Below are 22,214 nucleotides of genomic sequence, written 5' to 3' on the forward strand. Positions count from 1 at the left end.
TCATCAGTATGCCAGATGAGCAAGCAGCTCCTTTTTGGGGAACTCTCTGATGGAAAACTCTCAGAAGAAACATTACAAAACACTCAAAAGAAACACTACAAAGATACATTAAAGGCTTCCCTGAAGTCACTTGACAGACACGACCACCTGGGAAATGCTGGTACAAAATCACTCTACCTGACATGACCTCATCCATAAGGGCTGTCAAGCTTACAAAGTAAGGCACACTGCGGAAGCACAATGTAAGTGCAAGCTGCACAAGCCTAGAGCCCAACATGTGCCAGGTCATTCTCTGCCTGAATTGGCCTGACCAGTCATCTTCGGACACACCACATTGAGCTTTAACGTGATTAATGGTGTTGAGGTCTTCATCTACAATGATGGACAAACAACAAGTGAAGAAAGATACATTGTATATTTTTTACATTTCCATTTAGAAGAAAGCTACATTAAGCTGGTCAAATTTATTCTGAACCTAACTGTATAAAGGAACTACAACTCAAATGAGCAGATGTGTAGGTGTACCATATCTTCATTACTGCAAAAGGAGAGAACTAGAGATAATCTTATCTTTCCCATACCTATTGTAAACTTTTTTGCACAGAGTGTAACTTCTACTCTCTCTCCTACTCATCCACCCTTGTTCTGTCTCTCCACACAAAGTAGAGCAACTTGAGCCCTATGACTTTTATAATGCAGCAATACCCCGATTTATTTTTAATGACTTCCTTTCTAGCAAAGGAAGAAAACTGTATACTTCACTACAGAAAATACTACAGACTTACAAACAATGAGATATAGTGATTAAAATACTGGACTGGAATTGTCAAAATCTGGTTCAAATACCAACTTAAATGTGAAGGTTACAAAGGAACTTTTGCTGTCATTTCCTCCTAGTCCTGTGTAGTAAATCCTAGAAATCTGAGTCAGCATGGCAAGGAATTTGGAAATTGTCATTTCAATATCTCTGCAGAGCACTGAGTTGGGGAAGCCTTTCTCTTCCAACCTAACAAGTGACAGAGATGTGCTGCACATATAAAATGAGACACAGGAAACCATTCACACTGTCATGAACTCATTAGAAAAATATTTTGAGTCTTTGGGATTATTTTATCTTTGAATCAGTGTTGACTCCTGGTGACTACCTGGACTAGTCCCTGCAGTTTTCTTTGGGAATTGATGGCATACAAATGAAGTAAAAACAATAAATAAATAGTGGTAAAATGCTAACAGAGAGGAGTTTTATTCTACAAGTTCAGCTGAATAATGCCACTTCCATGGCAGCACTTTTGAGAGAAATCCACCAGTCAAGCAGCCAGGATGGAGCAATGAAAATTTGTTTAAAACCCTGCTGTAAACAGGGTGGCTTTGAAGTATTTTTAGTTATTACAACATATTCTCATGGATTTAAGTAACATTTGAAAAAAAAACCCATGATATTATGGTAATTTAACCTGACCAGTTTGTAAATTTCAAAAGGTGAGAAAGATAGTAAAGTTCAGGTGCAATTAACCCAATCTGCTTAGTTTATTTTATGAAAATTTCACTTTCAATCTCAGTAATATATCTGGTTATTTATGGTATAATTATCATCAATTAGAAAACTGGAAGTTTCCACCCAACTCAAAGATTATAAAAGCAGCATGGCTGACTATTTCCTGTTTAAGATATTCCCTCCTAGTCTGTAAACTGCAATCCAAGCCCTGAGAAATCCTCATATATGTACTAAGTGAATAGTGCATACATGCTATAAAGCTGTTCAATTATTTCAGCTATATTGATTTCCATTCCACTAAGGTCATCACCACAATAATCTTCACAAGTGGTGAGGACTGTTACAAGAATAGGCACTGCTTATTTATACCTCATCATTTTATTCTGGCAAGCACTCAGCCAGCTATCAAAAATTTAAAAAATGAAAAAAACAGGATAAAAAAACTTACAAATACAAATTAAAACAAATGATTTAGAGTTAAATACCTGACAAAAGAGCTGCTTCTTTACAGATTTTCTAAACCTTCAAAAGAAGAGTAGGGACCAAACACAACTTCCAAGGAAACACATACCAGAAACTAGGAGCAGTGCTAAGAAGGCCCTCTTCTGCATATCAGAAAGATGAGCTTTTGTGAGCAAGGATATCATTAAGAGGGCCTCTTCTACTGATCCTAACAACTGGAGGACTTCGTATTGGAACAGGTGGTCCAGGCCATAAGCTGTTTAGGGTTTTTAAGTTCAAATGCATTTTCTGGATGCTTTTCAAGAATTCCCCATACATAACATATTGCAATAGTCAGTCTCGTTTTCAGGAATGGTTCTCCAACCGCTGAATGTTCTTTCCGGAAAACTACATGTAGGATCAGCTTTCCCATTTTAAATGTCATCAGGCAAAATTGCTCTAATTCACTCAGAAAATTTAAAACATTCTTATTCGCTGAAAAAATGTTAATATTTTGCTTTCAGTTCAATGTTATTTATCTTGCTTTAACATTGCAAAATGCCTTGAAATTAAAATAAATATACAAATGGCTTCAAATACTTTACACCCTGCTCTATATATAAGTGCTATGTACCTTGTAACAAGAAAATAGCTCTCTATAGTCTCATATACATCACCATCATTTATGTGAATATACAGATGTTTACTCAAGGGTACATTGGATTATTTCAAGAGGTTTATTCAATTTTTGTGTAAATGAGATGCATGAATTTATTAATATGAGCAATTTCACAACAGAATCAATTACCTAGAGGGATATTGAACTCTCTTTCCCTGGAGTTGTTCAAGTAGAATCTGGACAGCCATTTTGAGAAATGGTCTAATTTTGGATTTCCTTCATCAAGTATGAGCATAAAAGAGCCCTCCACCTAATCTAGAATGTGCCTTATATTAAAACTACATATTCACATTCTAAGGATTGAAACAAACCATGGATTGAACACAGATCAAGGTCATTAATCAAAAATCAAAGATTACCTCATACACATTGATCCACCAAGAATGGTGAAAGAAAAGGGTTAGTTCAAACTTGAAGGAACTTAAATGTTCTTTGAAAAAAAAATTATCTGCATCAGAAAGCCATAAAAAAAAAGAAATAGAATGGAATTCCTAAACCTTGATGTTCCTGTTAAGAAAGTCCTATCCTTATTAATCCCCACTTCTGCATAAAAGATATGCTCCTTAATTATATGTACAAATGCTTTAAATATAATTACAATGCATGTAATCAGAGAAGACTATGACCACATAACTTGCTTATTCAGTCATCCAGGTGTTCCTAGTCAATGAACAGCTTTATAATGTCTGTTCTGCTTGTTTAATCTTTAAAGGGAACCAAGAGAACAATTTTCTGTAATACAGAATATATATATTTTAAACAACAGAGGGACTAAAAATAGGTCCTCTAAGAAAGCTCTTTTATAGACAAAGAGTGGTCCCTGAATATATCAACATGCCATTCTAGAGTTGCTGAGAAACAATCAGGACATCCCTATTCTCTTTGATGTTAACAACCAAAGGGAGGGTTTAGTTATCACACTAAACTGAGTAGGTAACCTTTTCAATTGGGGGCATATTTGAAATTTTGAAAGCATTTGTGGACACATTCACAAAATGACTACAATGGGAGTCTTGCCAAAATGGTTGCCTAGTTTATCTATTTTATTTATTGAATGTTTAAACTGCAACAACTATGCAATTATCATCAGTTTACAAGTTTAAAGAGGGAAACATCGACTGTAAAATATTGCAGAGATAATGAAAGAGATAATGAATAACAAATATTTAGAAGTATCTTAAAACCAGAGGATGTAAACAATTCTATGGTGCTAACTTAACTAATTAAAACAGCCCTTTGGAAGAATTCCGTTTTAACTTGTTCCTGAAAAAAGGGTTGGAATAAACCAATCTCTGGTAGTAAACTATTGCATAATAAGGGAGTTATAACAGTGAAGCATCTTCTCCTACCTTAGCCTTTCTAATCTTCCAACAGTGAGAACTAGCAATAGTTTTTTCTCAGGTTGTTTGTATCAGACGGGTTGATTTTGATTTAAGGAGGTAGTCCTGAAGGAACCTGGGCATCAAGGCACATACGGTTTTATAGGTTAAAACCAGCATTTTAAATTGCAGCCAGAAACCTACAAGCAACCAACGCAGGGCTCACAACACTAGTGTGATATGTTAACAACACCCAGTGCGCATTTGCATGTGAGCTTCTGCATTTTCTACTAACTGCATCTTCCAAGTGGTCTTTAAAGACAGCATCAGGAAGGGCAATGTGGTAGCCTAACCAGATCCTGATGAGAGTCCTCCTGCTCCAGGAAGGTCTGAGGTTGGTGTATCAGCCAAAGCTGGGCAAAGGCTCTTCTAGTCATGGTCTTCAACTGTCTATCAAGGCTATGGGCTAGAATGGTTGGGGCCTGTTTTGAGTTTTGTTGTTGGCCAGAGTCACCATCTTGTCCCTTATTTGCTTTACTATTTATTTTTTGCTAGTTTGTTTTTGATTTGTATTATATTTTATTCTTTTTGTTATATTGTGAGCTGTCCAGAGTCACTTGGAGTTGAGTGGCACCTAAATCAAATAATTAAATTAAATTAAGCAATAGCTTAATCCATAAGACCCCAAGTCATAGATCTGCTCTCACAGGCAAAGTGTCACCCTTTAAGAGACAATAATGGAGCCAGCAACTCCATCTTGCTTGGGTTCAACTTCAGCCTAACAGCCTTCAGACTTTTACTGTATCACCAGCGAGGCCAGGCTGGTGATCTATAATTCAGTATCATCTGCATATTGATGATAGAGTCCCCCCAAACAATAGATTATTGCTCCCAGTGGTTTCAATTAGTAGGGAAAGGAGAACCTTGCAGTATCCACCAAGACAACCTCTCCACCCCTACAACCACTGACTGGTATCACCCGCCGAGGAAGACGTGGAACCACAGAAGCACAGTGCCCCCAATTCCCAACCCCTGTATGTGGTCCAAAAGGATACCATGCTTGATGGTGTCAAATGCTACTGAGATGTTTAATAGGACCAAGAGGGTGAACTGCCCCATCTACATGCTGGCATGGGTCATCTACTTGTGTGACCAAAGTAGTTTCTATCCCATGCCTAGGCCTGAAGGCTGACCGAAAAGGATCCAGATGATCCATTTAACCCAGGGTGCTTGGTAGTTGACTTCCACAACTAGGGTTACCAGATATCTGAACCGGCAAAGGTGGACATGGACAATTGGAAAGGAAGACAAACGGGGGGAAAATAGGACACACTGTTTAACTTTCTTGACAGTCAACAACAAAAATTACAGTGGAAAAACTGGGGGAAAATGTACTTAGACCTACATGTGTATGAAATTACTTTTTCAGCATCAGAAAGACTGGTTTTTCAATCACAGAAATGTGCTAGAGCCGGTTAGGAGGCAAAAGGACATTAACAGCAACAGCACACAACACAATTCTCATCTCTTTCATTCGTCCAGATATTCTGAGCATTCTCTATTTTCTTAGTAGCTTTTGATGATCAACTGGGCTGCATTTCAAATCTTATAAATGGCATGTATATAAGGGACCTTCCTGAAACTGAAGCTTTAATTCTGCAACAGTGACCTTTTCCTGAATAAATGAAATAGGAAGAGATTCAACTAGATCATGGGATGTTGTTGATCAAATAGCACTTCGTCCTGCTTAAGTGCTGATTGCTGGATACAATGGTGGTATTCAAAAAGAAAAAAGGAATTCATAGAATCTCTTAGTTGTCTTTGCATCAGGAACATAAACTAAAACAGGATTCTTTGTGTAAATGGCAATCAAGTCACAGGTGCACCTGCAGCCCACAAAATAGAGAGTAATTACTCAAATAGTTGTTCTGCACTTAAAAGGAGAGAAAGTAACAGTGTTTTGATTTAAGCATGAAAGCTGAAGTAAGGATTTTCATTCATGTTAACTTACAGAAAGACAAGGTTAGTCTTGTAGAATTAAATAACCAAATAGGGGCTATAAACAGCACCCAGCAGCTTTAAAATTATGCATGGTTAATATGAATACCAGGAATACTTTCTCTGCATTTAGGGCCACAAGAAATAGAGCAAATAAATCTAAAGTAGCATTGCCTCTCTGAAAGTAACAGCAGTTAAGCTACCATTTTTAGTCATGGGCAATCAGCGTACAAGCAGGCCTTCACCATATTTGTTAGCAATTCAATCAACATGAGCTGAGGAAGGATGATGTTGAATGAATAAACATTTTTCGTATGAGAATGAGTGCTTTAATAACAGGTGTACAACTTTTTGGGTATGGCCATAAGAAAAATTGAATAATTATTTTACGTTTGCATATATCTAACTAAAATTAAATATAGGCAATATAATAATTCTCTAGCCAGAGAACTTAATACTAACACTAAAATTATAATTTTTAAAATTTGAAACTATTTTAAAATTATGCACGGTTAATATGAAGACCACCCAAGCTTTCAGATGCAGCAATCAACTCTCAGGACAGGCTCACCAGTTCAGGAACCCTGTGGCTGCTTTCTACTCAAGGACTCATACCACAGAGCCAAGGACTAAGTTTTATTGCAAGCAGATTTGTTTTATTTATTCCTCACATTTCTTCACCAAATCAACTAGATTAGCAGCCATTAAAACAATCTTTGAGTCTGACAGTGAAAAACTGTCAATATATGAACAACTTTGAACTGTTCTGTCCCATTTCTCATGTTTTCCTTTACTTGGTCTGAAGTTAGCTTTCATTTCCTTTAACACCTCTGCATCCTCATCCTTTCCCAAAGGCATAGCATTGTCCCTTCCCAGTCCTCTGACACCCAAGGCCTCCATTTGTGCTGTCCTATTTTAGAAGATCTAAAGGCCCACAATATCATCCCAGACTGCTTGAACCAGTACTCTTAACTCCATCTTATTTTATAAGATTGCTCTCATTCTGAGTAAGATTAGTCCTCCCAGTAGATTAAGTAAGGTCACCGCTTCAATGACAGACACTATAGGGCAGCAAAGATAGCCCTCGACTTAGACTGTTGTTTGCCTCTGTTGGAAGAGGGAAGCCTCACATAAACTATTCTGTTCCTCTAAATTGGCCAGGTAACCCAATCACTGTGAAATAAGATTCATATGGTGGCCCAGTATTGCCTCTGAACACAGAGCAGCAGAAGAGACATGACTTTTGCCTCAAGAAGTAAATGATTCTGAGGGCTTGCTTTCCACATTTAAACCCAGCTGAAATTTTCATAATATTAGCAAGACAGAGGTCTAGAGTCTTCTATTTTGGACTGTTTATCTACAAAGCAAACTACAGTTGCCTTATATCTGAGGCCTAAATTTACAAACATGCCATATAAGGCAGATACTTAAAAAATAACATACAAATTACTCCTTTTGGTAAAGAGAATATATCAAGTGTACTGTATTACAGTATTGCTAAGCCTGGATGCTGAAAAACAGTGTGGGATTTAAGTTTAAATATTTCTGTAATCAATTAAGGTCTAGAGGAAAAATTAAAATTGCAAGTCAAATTTACAAGCCTCTTTTATATTTGTGTTCTTGGTTTGTCTGTGAAAAAAATCGATTTGTGATATACAGTAGTGTCACAATGGTTCTAAAATATACCCCATCTGAAATCAGGGAGACAATCTGACTTCACAAACTATATAGAGAAGATTAGTAATTGTAACTGGACTGGAATTTAAAAACATGAAGAAGTAATGATGAAACGTCTTTTTCTTCCACAATTGTATTAAATCTACAAATATAAAATTATTACTTGTATGATTTGCCTTCAACACACCCTGACAATCAGTTGCATGGAATATAGTATAAATGCATGCAGTAAATCTTTATTTTAATTGAAAAACAGCCTCAGAAGGCTGTGATCTGAAGTAGGAAGGGTGGGATATGCTTCATCCTTCCTACTGCTAGCTGTTTTCCAATCAGAATCAGTCCTCACCATCATAACCTCCATTCAAAGTAACTCTGAAGGAAGAGCCAGTGTGGCATAGTAGTCCAATACATAGTTACACCATTGGACTACTCTAGGATCCTCAGCCATGCAAGGGTACCTAGGTCACTCTTTTGAAGCTCCTTCTACCTACCAAGGTTGCTGTTGTGGGAAAAATTGGAGGAGGGGATACCATGCATGCTGTCTTGAGTTCTTGGAAGAAAAGCAGTACATAAAACTAACGAACAAAACCATCAAATGAGTTTTGATTAGGGAGGGAAAAGGCCACTGGGGAAAAATTGATCCCTCCCAAGGCTGGTTTTCATTTTTGTTTTTTGAAAACGAAGAATGCTCAAAACCTGAGATCCCTCATTCATACAGAAACTGCACACAAATCTCCCATTTGCCTGAAGAAATGTGGATACTACCAACCAGATCCTCAAAAGATAATTGTAAATGCTTCAGTTGAAAGGATCCAGAATTAATTAGAATTGAAATTTGAGTATTCCACCTGAACTAGGATAGCAAATATCCAAGATCAAATACTTCTTAAATGCTGCTGACTTCTGTGGGGCTACTCTGGTGTATGATGTTTGAGATATGCCATTTAGTGAGGCAACAATTTCAATCAGGCCATTTGGATTCCCCCAAATGCTCAATAAATGTTGGCACTGCAGCTTCCACCTTCTTGGAGTTCTGTTTTTTTAGGACTTTTAGTGCTGCTGTAAACTGTGGATCAGGACCATAATACTTCTAAAGAACACATATTTTTATTTATAACCACTATTTAAGGTCTATCGGATACAGGCTGCATAAATCTGGACACTTCTACATGACAGCAGAGATATAGACAACGGTACATTTTTGCTGCCATCTTATGGTTATCCAGATTTATGTAGCTTGTATTTGGTTGCCTCTTGATTATAAGCCTTCAAGAAACAATCTTAAGAATTCAAGGTGTTTCAGCAATCCTAAAATTTAAAATCTCAGCAGATGGCAGCATCTGGCCAATCCTGTCTGGACCTGGAAGCTAAACAGGATGAAGTCTGATCAGTACTTTGAAGTTTTGATTGGAGAAAAAAAAAGGTCAGTTGGGAAAAACTGCATCTCCCAAGATTTCCAGGAAACATCAAGACTATGAAATAGATTAGGAAATTTAAGAAGTATCCTGCAACAAGGCAATAGCAAACCACCTTTATACTGCTGCCAAGGAAACTATGCAGAGATGTTAGTGTAGGTACTAGGAGTCAAACTCACCTTATTTTACTGCCTTTAAAAAGCACTGTAGATATATCACTACAATTATCTCTTCTTGGAAATGGAGGGCATTGAGAGGGATCACAGTTTAATGTGAGGGAAAGGCTCATAAAGATTTAATTTGGGACTCTGTTTTCTAATGCCAGGACTCATTCTTGTAAGAGTTTATGAAAACATCCTGTAACTCATTCAGAATAAATTTCTCTGACCAGTAAATAATTAAGATCCCTTATCCTTTAAACCCATGTATAAAGAGCTATCACACCAAAGGCTGGCCCTTACAGAAACTTCAGGCCATAATACTTTTTCTAGAAAATTAGCTTCAAGAATGATACAATGACCATTTTCACACTAGTGGTTTTATCCTGAAGTCACCCAATTCAGCCCCTCAATTGTGTCCCTCCCCAGGACATTTCCATGTTTTTCTGGTTTTCTCTTTCTCTTTTTTTTTCTGAAATTGCTAATTTATTGTAAGGTTGTTGGTGGGGGGTTTGTTTGGCTTCAGATAGGAATGCAGCACAGTCCTTACATGGTAAACTGTCATAATATTGTTGTCTTGTACTCCAAAGCATTTCTTTCCAAGCAGACAGAATAGAATCAGCCTTCACTATCTCTTCTTTCTTCAGCTTGGAGTATTGATGATGTGGCTGGGAAAACATATTTTTGCTTTGTGTTGGATTACCTGCTTGCATTAGCTTTCCCAAAATACAGGAGGATTTCTCAAAATGCAGGAGCAGCTTAAATTCTTTTGATGGTTTCTTTACCATAATGTCTAAACCAGGAAGTCTTGCTCTTCTCATAATATTCCAATCTGGAAGTCATGGTTTGTTCTTGGCTTCCAGCTCCTAACTTGTGGATGTCCCCCCACCAGCCCACTTTTGGAAAAATGCTAGCAGCAAGAGCCAAACTGTTTCTTCATAGCATGCCAAATTTCTTCAGATTTACTTCATGGCATGCCAGATTTCTTCAGATCTACTGTGATTTGCAAACACAACCACCATGAAACATAAAAAGAGAGAAGAGATTTCAGTCACTAATATTGTGCAATTCCAATATGTACGTAATTAATTCCTAAAGAGGCTAGAGAACCAGTATATGCTTTCTAAATAAATCATTCCCTCCCACTGGGTTGAGAGAAATGCAAGGTCTGCAGTAGGAAACAGCCAGAACTGTTTTGCCTTGTTTCTCTAGCTAGACAGCAGTTCTTATAATCTGATGGGATCAGTTTTAACAACGATCTAATAAATTCATTTGCTGATTTGAATTGGTAGCTTTTCCTTACCTGGCACCAACCAAAGAAGTTGGAATTGTAACACTCTAATGCCCATGCCAGCTGAAGGTACCAGCTGGCAAAAGCAGAATTAGTTTCTTTCCTTGGGCAGGTTTGGACCTGGGTACAAAGGTCCATATAATCAAAGCTATGGTTTTCCCAGTAGTAATGCATGGCTGTGAGAGTTGGACCATAAGGAAGGCTGAGCACCGAAGAATTGATGCCTTCGAACTATGGTGCTGGAGAAGAATCTTAAGAGTCCCTTAGACTGCAAGGAGGTCAAATCAGTCAATCCTAAAGGAAATCAACCCTGACTGCTCATTGGAAGGACAGATACTGAAGCTGAAGCTCAAATACTTTGGCCACCTAATGCAAAGAGGACTCACTGGAAAAGACCCTGATGCTAGGAAAGACTGAAGGCAAAAGGAGAAGGGGACAGCAGAGGATGAGATGGTTAGATAGAGTGCTGTGGTCCACAGGGTCACAAAGAGTCAGACATGACTTAACAACTGAACAACAACAACAAAAGGACTGGCTCCCCACATCAGCAGCCTCTGAGACATTCAGAGCTATGCAAGTTTCAGTTGTGACAATGCTGATGTTTGGGGTGTATTAAGGACTGCCTAATGAGAGTTAGAAAATGCAACTTAATTGAACTGTTGGGCTGGACTGTGAGTTCCATGTCACTAAAACATGAACTAATTTAGTTTCATAGTCCTCTAGGTATCCTGTTTTTTTTTTAAATGAGGGGCTTGACCTGTCTTCTAGCTCTCCAAAATTACACATGCTTGCTAGACTTTGCAACAGTTTAATACATAATGTTTCTGATGCCACAGACAGAATTTATATTGTTCCACTGTTTCATTGTACACTGGGGAATAGTAGACATCTAAAGTTGCCATCAGTGAAAATGTAGCCTCAGAATCATTAGTACATATCTTATGCCACAATTAGACAATGTTTTGCTTTCTTCCGCTTCATGGGTAGCATTGGTCAGACACAGATAGACTTCAAACTGCAGCTTCCAGAGAAGTCATTCATTTGCCAGGCTGCTATGTGCAAAAGCCCAGGGTAACTAGGGATTTCAGTTCATGAATCAACACTGTTCTGTTGTTAAAATTGCCCCAGAGCTTTGAAAGAAAAGCTACATTAAGACAGAAATACTGCCCTCAACTCCCTTCACTATTTTAGACCTTTATAAGACATAGCAAGGCTATTCCTGCAGACTTCTGCAAAAAATGTTCCAGTTCTTCATTCAAAAGATGGGAAAGGACATAGTTCAATGGTAGGGTGCATGCTTTGCATACGGTAAGTTCTGCGTTAAACCTCTGGCCTTTCCCATTGAAAAGACTAAGATTGCAAGACACGGAAAAAGTTGAGAAATCTACATTCTGAAAAGCTGAAAATACACTGGCCAATCACATGACATATGCTTCCTACTGCAGATTCTCTTTACTTGGCTTCACTGATGAAAAGGCAATTGGTTTCAATTTAAGTATTATAAATTAAATTTCAAAATGCCTTGTTTTTTTAGCATTTTTCTTTCATTTCCATCATATTGAAAAGCACTTATGAACATTTATCGCCCATGGATGAAGAAGCACTGTCATGGACACAACATTCGACTTAATTATGTTCCATTCAGAAACCAAAAAAGACATTATTTTTATCTTTCTTGGGTAAAAGCTGAACACTGTCCACATGTGGTAAATTGAAGGATCAAGATTTTGATGGCCCTTGAATAGGCTCTAAAATATGTAGTAGTATATACCTACTTAAAACAAATCTGTGCATTGTTCCATAGTTTTCATAGCAGTAACACTCAAATCAGTACCTTAAAAAAATATCAGTTTACTATTCTTCTGAAATTGAACTACATTTATTGGCTACATGGGTTCCTTCACTGAGATTGCATTCTCACCTTAATCCAAGGTTTTCAGTCTTTCTGGCTTTTGAGATTATTTTCAGCTGTTCTTGATTTAGGAGCCATTCAGTACCAACAAGGTTATGGTGTTTGGTATCAACAGGTTCACTGTGTTTGATTTACACTGTTACAAGTTTGCCCTGTGGCTATCATATCTTCATTGTATTGTTAATTTGGAACATTCAAAAAACTATACATTGACGTGTTCCAATCTAGTTGTGGCAACTCACTCAATTTCCTATAGCTTTCTGATTTCACATGAAAGCCCAAATACATCTCATGTAATGAGATTACAGCATACTATGGAAAAGCCTTGATAAAATATATTTTCATGTATATTATTTTGCTATGGTATGTTATGAATACATCGGTTTGTCATTAAGAACTACAATTCCTAAACTGAAATTATTCCTTGGCCCTGTTCATGGAAGACACTTAGCTTGGTCTGTGTAGTGATTAATAAGTTCTGCAATCACTAAAAGGGGGTTGATTGACCCAGTCAACTAACTCCCAGAGGATTAAATTTAACATTAAATAGTTCTAACCATGAATATGGTTAAACTAATTCTACTCAATAAGCCATGTTGTGGGAATACCAGAACCCATTTAATTGACTGTTTTGCTTACCTAATTCTCAAAAAAAAAAAAATGCTGGAACAACCAACTGCTGAAAAAACCAAACTTCTCTATTATAAAATGAATTGCCACGGTTGGGAAGCACAAAAACTACTTCCAAAACATTAAGGGTAGCTATACCTACTGCTGCCTACAGTACCTGGCCAATGGAGAAGGAGTTAGTGATGTCATGAAGTCTTACTAGTGTTCTTCTGGTACAAGGTCTGATACAAGACTAGAGAAGATGGGCAAGGACTCTGAATTCCAAAATGGTGGCTTTTGATCTAGTTTCTGAGCTGCCAGAACCAGTGGCAAAAAGATATGATGACAGGGTTAGAGACTGACTGGGTTTTCTTGTTGTGGGAATAGAGCCAGTGAAACAGGGTGGCTGCAGATGATTCAGGATGGACAAAGGGAAGACTTGCAACTGCAGAAGTTTAAGTGATAGACTTTGCTGTACAGTACTCCATGAGAATAAATATCACAAGGAATTTTCAGGAAACAGATTCATACAATTGATGTAAGAGAGAATTGTCCATTTCTATTACTTGTAACACCTGTGACCAGAACTTGCAAATTCAGAATCTGTACACCTTGGATCAGAAGGTGCCTGATACCAATAGCAGAGACTAACCACCAACATATCAGTTGGTTGCCCATACTCAAGAACAATAATAGACTGCAGAACTTGAACACTGTTTCATGTAGCCTTCACCAAACAGCAGCTTCCAAATCTGTTCTGATTACTTACACTTCAGGGATAATAAGGGGAGGGATTGCTTTGGTCTGATCAAACATGGCAATTCTGAGGATTGCATTATCATTAAGGCACCAAATGCAAGTTAGTCTGGAAAGCAATGGCCAGAAAAGCATGATATAACTTGAAATGAATAAATTAATGAATAAGTGCATACACAATTCCTTTTCCTCTTTTTCCAGTCAAAGGAAAATTAGATTTGCCCAAAGAGAAATACTTGTTTGAATTTATAAATTTGTCCCATTCTTGCATTTCCCTCAACTTTACGTCAGTGTATTGTGTATGTCATAGTCCCAAGAATTTATTGTGAGCAGCTCTTCTCTGCCCTTTAACAATACTGGAAAATTCCCTGGCTTCAGCATTTCATATCACTCATATTTTATATATTCAAAAGTGTACTTATTATTCTATAGTAAGATGTGATGTACAGAAAATTAAAAATATACTTCTTTGATAAGAATATACAATATACAGACAAATCAAAAACACCATGTATTGATCAGCCGATATGAAATTACCCAACCGAGTAAATTATCAACATCAAAATAAATTTAACAAATGAGAAGGAAACCCATATGGGCCATGTTTCTCACAGAAGAGAACAAGTTAATATCTACTCTTCACTTTCATATAGGACTTTGGAAGCATGAAGCTGCACAGTTTTCATTATTTGTATTTTTGTCTGCATATATTTTGTTGAATAATTTCAGATGATGAAGAGTACAGAAACAGCAATGATTTCTGCTGTTAAATCTGCTGTGGTCTGAAGTCACTAAGAATTAGGATCAAAAGTTATAAAAGTGTTTTAGAGTCACTGTTCTCAAATGTAATAAACTGGTATTTCCAGGCACTTAGCAATGATCTGGTTCCCAGTACACACTGCAGTAAACTTACTTCAATTAAAGAAACTTACAGGTAACAGTGAGCCATATTAAAAACAGTAGCATTTACAGATTTTCATGGTGCAGGCTATATACACAATAGTAACATAAATAAAGTAATAGTTCTATTTCCCTTGAAAAACGTAATAGTCATATGTGAGGTTAGGTATCTCTGCAAAAACCTGTATCACCCTGATTATATCTGAGGAGCTACACTGGATGTTCACTCTTATTAAATAAACAAGAAGCACCAAAGGAAAATATTGTCTTTACAGTTCTGCATATCTGATTTATGTCACAAGAGATAACATAAAAGCAACTTAGGGAGATACAAGAAGGAGCCAGCTTGTTTTGCTATATCAGCAGCTGTTGTCATCTTGAATTCTTTCCTTCCCCTTCTTTTGGTCGGGTCAGGTTTCATAACTAAAGGCTCTTGCAGGTTGCAAATTAGACTAATTAAGATCCTAGATGCATGGACTCCAGCCATGACTATATAATCACAAAAGAAAGGCACGCTGCACTATACATATGCTGACGCACGCTCACTTCTCCCCAAAACTACCACAGAAGCAAAAGGATCTATGAAGATCAGAAATTTATAAATGTGCTCACACAGAAATCTATTTCTTCTTTTTGTTCCAGTTGGAGAAGAAGACAACTCACATAGAAACAATTTCGGATTTTCCAGCCTTTTTAGGAACATTGATAAGCACTACGGATAAACTAGATGGTCCATTTACAAAACATATTTTTCATCTACAAGTGCATTCATAGGATTTAAATTATTCCCTTGCGAAGTATTTTTTGCAGCTGTTATGTAACCCAACAGCTCATTCAGATTTCCTCAACAAAGTGCCCTCCGTGATGTGTTGGACTACAGTTCCCAACAAGCACAAAAACTACTGAGTAGGTATACTGTAGAGGGGCCAACCTTTTAACATGTGCATCACAGGTGCAAAAATTCTCACTAATATATACATTGAACTGATGGTTCAGAGAGCTCATAAGAAAAAAAAGTGGCAATTTAGACGGTTCAGTTAGAACAGGGAGTCTTAACAAAATGTTATAACGTTCATTAGCCTAGCATGCAGGTCTGTAACACTGGAGGACTTGGACACACATTTTTGCTTGCTCTTCCTATCTCTGGTCACTTAAATATAAATCTAACCATAACATGAAAAACAATGAGTGATTTTTTAAAAAATCTGATAAAAACTGCTAGATGACCTTAGCCACGGTCCTATTAAAATATATTCGTATGCTGATTTTGAAAGCTAGCTCATTACTTTGTGATTTTGAGTTGGTCCTAATAAAGAGGAATTTAGTCACTGCTTTCTTAATTTTTTTTTTCCTAGTAAGTTAAAATGACTGCTCACATTTCTGGCTTTATTGCACTGTTTTATCCAGTTGCATTTATTTCATTGTTCGTTACATATAGTCTACTGGTATCATTTTAATTGGAAGGATAGCACATCCACTGAAAACTCTACCACTGTACTATTTTATACCAGGAGAAAAAATGTTGTTTTCCCCAAAAGCTGCTCTAATCACACCTGAAACCCTAGTGGAGAATATGCCTGCACAGTTCTCACTGATGACAACCTGATGATCCTTATAGCTCAAGCAACCCTTTCCCCAGTATGGTATCATCTGTGCATAAATCACCAAAACTGCAGCTGCCCACGAACTATGAGAGTAACAACCCAACACTTCAGAATGGCACTTGATTACTTATTTTTAAAGAAACTTTATTATATTTTCAGAATAAAGATAAAACAGGAAAAGACAGAAAAAGATTGAAAGAAAACTAAAGAAAGAAAAAAACTAAAAAGCACAGAAACAAATTTAAAAATATACAAAAAGAATGACTTCTGACTCTTTACAGTGAAGATATACTTTAAAAATACATCAATCTGTTACTCCAATTTTAACTATAATAAACATTATTTCTATAATCCATTTCAACTTAATAATCAAAATTCAAAACTATAACTTCAATTTTTTTTCACTTACAAACAATAAAAGCCAAAAGCAATTCCCTACCAAAGGGAAATTTTATACTAAATATTACCACACATATCTATAGTCAGTTTCACCTTCCCTGCCAAATCTATTAAATTTATCTTATTGTTCCCCTAATACTACCTTCCACCACTACACATAAAATATCTAACTCTTAATAAAATTAAGGATGGCACTTAATTACTAATGAATGACACAACATATTTTCCTTATATACCTGTACTATTTTATAATTCTTGAACTTTGTTTTGATTTTTTCCCCAAAGCTGAAATTTAAAAATTGTCTAGATATGCAAAAGGTAGAAATTATAACCACTCCCCCACTCTCCATTACTTGAAAGCAGGATACTGGATTAAGTCATTTAGGAGCCATTTGCAGGAAAGCCAATGCTTAACTAATGTTTAAAACCCATGATTTTGGTGACTCCTTCCATGCAGAATACATGATTAGGGACCTGCAGTGAATGCTTAGAAAAACTCAAGTCAGTGCATGGGAACAAGACCAGCTGTTCCAGTTTAGCTAACTATTTCAGTCTAAGGACAATTTGACTGAACTAAGAGAGACAGAATGAAAGTGGCACTCTTGAATCTCTGGGCAGTACAAACAAAGCAGCTTTGGCTACTAGTAGAAGTACCAACAAGAGAATGCAAGAGTTTTGCTTTAAATATTTACAAAGAATGATTCCTGTTAAAATCGTATATACATTTACTCAAAATTAAGTCTTATTGAGCTTAGATTGCAGTTTTAATCAGTACATTGTGTTTTTAACCTGGAGCTTTATCTGACTCTTATAGCCTTACCATTGCTTCTTACACAGTGCTGTCCCATACACAAATAGCAGAAATGTCTCTTACAACCCACTTTGGCAAAAGAAAAGCATCTCCCAAAGCAGTAGTAACATTTTCCCCCAACTGCTATTCTCTCTCTAAGCCAGGCACCTCCAATATGGTGGTGATATTCAACCACATCTCCCCACACCTCAGCCTGACCAATTGTTCCTATGGTCTACTATCACTACAATACAATAACTTTCATACAGTACCATATGGAAATATACCTCCAATAGAAAAGAATACATGTAGCTCAGGGTTGAACTATGGAGTCCTTGGTGCTCTCTGAGCTTGGTTGTTTGCCTGCAGATGTTTCATTACCCAACTAGGTAACATCCTCAGTGCAAGTGTGGCGTTTGCTCCCTGTTTATATACAGTAGCTTGCCCTGCCAGCATTGGTGGGGGTGTGGTTTTCTCCTTGGTAGTTCCTTGATTTGGGTATTGTTTTCCGCTTGATTGTTTGTCTGGTGTTAATCCCCGCTTATCTGGGTGTTGGCTGTTGGAGAGGATATTTTCTGGTCTTTTTGTTTCCTTCTTAGCTTTTTTAATTGTCGCTGTTAAATCGTGTGTAAATATGGTTTATCTCTATGTTTTTATTGATGGCTGATTTGTCTGAATGCTAAGCTTCCAGGAATTCCCTAGCATTTTTGGATTTGGCTTGGTCTAAGATGCGAACAGTTTCCCAATTGAAATATACTTGTATATATTTTTGTCTCTATAGTGGCCCTTTTGTGCTTTTAACAAGCAAGCTGATGCACTGAATCAAACATGTGAACTTTTCCTAATATGGAGATAAGAGGGTCAGGAACAAGGCTAACATGAAGCTGGCAATCCCACCAACATACTGTGCTTTATTATTGTGAAATACTTATATATACAATGCTGTGCTATATAGCAGATTCAGTGTCAGCCATGATAAAATTGGCTTAAGTCCTACTGAACAAATATTTTTTTCACTTCTGGTTTTCTGTGACCTGAGACTTAGTTATAGCTTCCAGATTTCTCTAGAAAACACCCCCTCCCCAAAACCCAATTCCATCTACCTAATGCTGCAGCAATTTTGTTATTAACCAGATGCCTTTGAATGGAATAAGCTGCTGTGCATGCCCAAGTGTAAGAAGTTCCATTTCTCATCACAATCCTCTGAACACCTATTAAAGCAGTATAAGTTAATCTAGCTTTCATGAACAGTCCTCAGAGTTATTTTGGTATGTACAAATGTGAACATTCAAGGGATACTCCTGATCAGCTTTTTAACAAAAGCTTTGAAAATGGCCTAACCCCTACTTTTACTCTATTAGGAAGCAGCATAGCAGGAGAGAGGCAGGAGGTCAGACTGCCTTTATGCAATATCCTTCATTTTGTTACCTTGGCCCAGGTGCTCCTGCTGGCTATGCTGTTTACTGTATGCTATCCATATATTGCCTAATACCTTCCCACATATGGTATAGAAGGAGATTTAAATGTCCTTGTCCAAGACATTATACATCTTAGCCTTAAACTGCAAGGCTGTTACAAAGCTAAAAATATTGTTTGCTTGTGTTTCTTTAACCTTAGAAGGGAAATAAAATTTAAATCCAAAACTTTAAGAAATTCATCCAATAAGCTAATATTAGGACTGCAATTCTTCGCATCCTAAAAAGGTAAAGAGGCCCTCAAGTCAATATTTAGGACAGGGAACTTAACATGAAGCCGCTGCTAGAATACATGCCATATGCTATCAGCAATAAACTTCTAATAAAAAGTTTAAATAGTTCTAGAAGAGTAGAAGACAGACATTTAAAGGGTGAAGAATAAGGACCCAGGTGAAATATCAATAGCATTTCATCTTTCTTCCTTGTTATGCAGATAGATCATTTAACTTCCCATAATTTACTTTTAAAAATATACTTCTCTTGTTGAGCTTGCATATATTCACATCTTCCATTTCCTCCCCCCAAACAAAGATAAATCATATCTCAAGGCTTGCAAATGGCAGTTCTCCACTCTCACAGCAGCATAATCCTTAAACAGTACCAAAGTTAAGCAATAAAACATCCCCTTTCCTTTCTGGTTACTGAGCCTTGAGTTACATTTGTATAGTAAATAGCAAAACCTGCCATGACTACTGCAAAAATCTAAATTCCAACTCATATCAGAAAGAGACAACACCACAGAGCTGGAGAGATAGTATCTCCAGCTCCATCCCTTACATTATACAAAATAAAGAAGTTGAGTGCTTGCAGGGATTCCATATTGCCATCTATTATAGATGACACAGCTAGCAGGAGGGAATGGAATAGACAAATCATTAGAACTTAGACCTTTTGTTAATGTCATCATTTTGGACTCAATCAAAAGATGTTTCACAAATTCATTTACACACTTTAATAAGACCAACTAAAATCAGTCCCTCAAAGAGATACCGAGAATGCTGTCAGTACTAAGAGAAACTTGCACATAAAAGATATGAATTACATTTTGCTACCTGGTCTGCCATTTCCATTCAAAAGCAAATAGGCCTGGAAGATGCTTTTAGCTGAAGAAGCCTGATCCCCATTCATAGGCCAAGCCACAATCTGTTTATATCCAGCAATCCATTAAGTGATGACATTAACTTTCAATACATCTGTTTTGCAGAAGACTAGAAATTATGCTTATATAATGGACTGGATATAAAAGAAGTTGGACTGCATGAGAAGAAAATGAATGGGCTTAAATAAATACCAGAAAGCTCTAAAACATGGCATCTACCCATCCTCTGATTTTACTCCACCACCCATCCACCCCTGTGCAGCAGGAGACCCCTAGGGTGCCCAATCCATTAACTGACCATTGCCATCAACACCTATGTACAATTTCTGTGAAATGAAAAAAACAGCAACAAATTAATTGTATTTATTATATTCTCCATATTAAAATGGTTTGTGTTTGCCTGAAAGCACATTTGATCTCATCTGTGACATTTTAGTACATACAGCCCAGAATATTTTTTAAGGGGTTAAAAGGAGGAAGAAGACAAAGGTGCACCCCAAATGGAGAATTCCTGCAGGTGGTTGATGGAACAAGGCACACACCACAAAGTCCTTGGCAGCTCAGCTGGGCTTTCTTTGAACCAGGTGGGGGCAGCATGGCAGTTTAAAGACTCTTCCTACAAAACCCCACCCCATCAGACCCTTCTGAAATACAGTGAAATACTTAGCCAGGCTAAGGAATTGAGAGATAAGGCCACCTCCAGCCCATGCTACAGACCCACCCACAGAGCCTGGCTCCCCATCCTTAGACCTTCCTTCCATCACAATAACGGTGTATCTCCCCAGGCAATTATTTGGGGCAAGGGAACAGCAGTTGTGGGAAGAGTATGGAGATAACAGAAGTTACCTCAGGTGCGAAAGAAGGCTGGGCAGCATTTGCAGGGTGGGTGTCAGCGTCTGGTAAATACCCCTCCCTTTCTTCCTTCCTCTCCCCCCCACCCCCCACGCCCATTCATAAAACTCTGCCTCTGGTTCGGTGCCAAGGATGCTGCCGCCGCCGCCTCCGGCCCCCCTCCCCGCTTCCAGGACCAGATCCTTCCCCCCAACCCGCGCGCGCGCCTGGCCCCGGCTTACTTGAGCATGGCCTCCTCTTTCTCCTCCTCTTCTTTCTGGCGGTCCATCACAGCCATAATGATGTTCCGCTCCTCTTCTGTCAGGTGGCTCAGGTCAGGCAGCTCCTGCATGGGAGGAGGCACGGCGGGGGGCCGAGGGCCGCGGGGCCCCAGCGAAGGAAAAGGAGAAGGAGAAGGAGACGAGGACATGTTTGGATAGAGCCTTGCCTGGTCCCCCTTCGACACCTTTGTACCTTCGGGCAAGGCGACCCAATCACGCCTCGGCTCGCCGCCGCCTCTTCCTTCTCCTCCTCCTCCTCTTCTTCTTCGTCTTCCTCCTCCTCCTCCTCCTTCTCCCTTTACACTCTAGTCCTCTGTTCATCGGCAGCAGCAAGGAGCTCTTGGGAAGCAGCAGGAGAGGAGGCGGAGACCCGGGCGTTCATGGTTGCTCCGTCCACGCAGCCCCGCTCCGGCTGCTGCTCCCTTCGTTTGGCCAGCTCTCAGGAAGACTGGGGGATGCCCCACAGCCTCTTGCAGCCCATCCTCTGAGGCTGGGAGAGGGAGGGCGAGAGGGAGGGCGCGGGCGGCAGCTCGACAGGCTCTGTGCACCGTCAGGGCTGGAGGGAAAGGGCGGATGCCGCTGCCGCCTGCTGTTAAATGCTCTACTGCTGCTAGCTACAGGGAGGGAGGGAGTTTGGTGTCAGTTAGGCGGAGTCCAAACTGCTTCGCTCCTGGGTAACGCCGAGGTCTGTCTTGCCGAGACAATACGGGCAGCAGATGTGTAATATCCCCACCTTTTATTCCGCGAGTCGGCCGAGCGCTGCGCTTGAGAGAAAAGAGAAGCGTTGTTGATTCGCTGCTGAAGGGGTGAGCCAGGAGGAAACCCCTCTGAAATCCAGGAGTCTTACTTCTGATTTAAAACTAGATTAAGGCTGCCATCCCAAGCGCGGGCATAAGGCTCCTGGGCATGGAAAGGGTTTGCACACGAGTAATCTCGGCGAGGATCAGGTTCTTCTCCGACAGTGCCGCTCCACGCAGGCATCGTCAGCCATAAGCCCCGCGGATTCGGGGGGCTTATTCCCAGATCGGTGGGTGTAGTAGAAGTTGGGACCTGTGGCTCTATAAATACTGTCGGATTCTAATTCC

At 38.6% G+C, this 22,214-nt stretch overlaps 1 protein-coding gene across 5 annotated transcripts in view; it reads right to left on the bottom strand.

The window, feature by feature from the left end:
- The window catches only part of RIMS1 (regulating synaptic membrane exocytosis 1), a 279,319-nt gene extending 257,611 nt beyond the window's left edge, over positions 1–21,708 (bottom strand). For all 5 annotated transcript variants that reach the window (XM_063313122.1, XM_063313105.1, XM_063313140.1 and 2 more), the window contains exon 1: positions 21,091–21,708. In XM_063313122.1, the coding sequence (XP_063169192.1) occupies positions 21,091–21,278 (188 nt within the window). In that variant the 5' untranslated portion in view covers positions 21,279–21,708. The remainder of the gene's footprint in view (positions 1–21,090) is intronic.
- Between the last annotated feature and the right edge of the window lie 506 nt (positions 21,709–22,214).

Source organism: Candoia aspera, chromosome 1, assembly GCF_035149785.1.
Source record: "Candoia aspera isolate rCanAsp1 chromosome 1, rCanAsp1.hap2, whole genome shotgun sequence".
Classification (NCBI taxonomy): Eukaryota; Metazoa; Chordata; class Lepidosauria; order Squamata; family Boidae; genus Candoia; species Candoia aspera.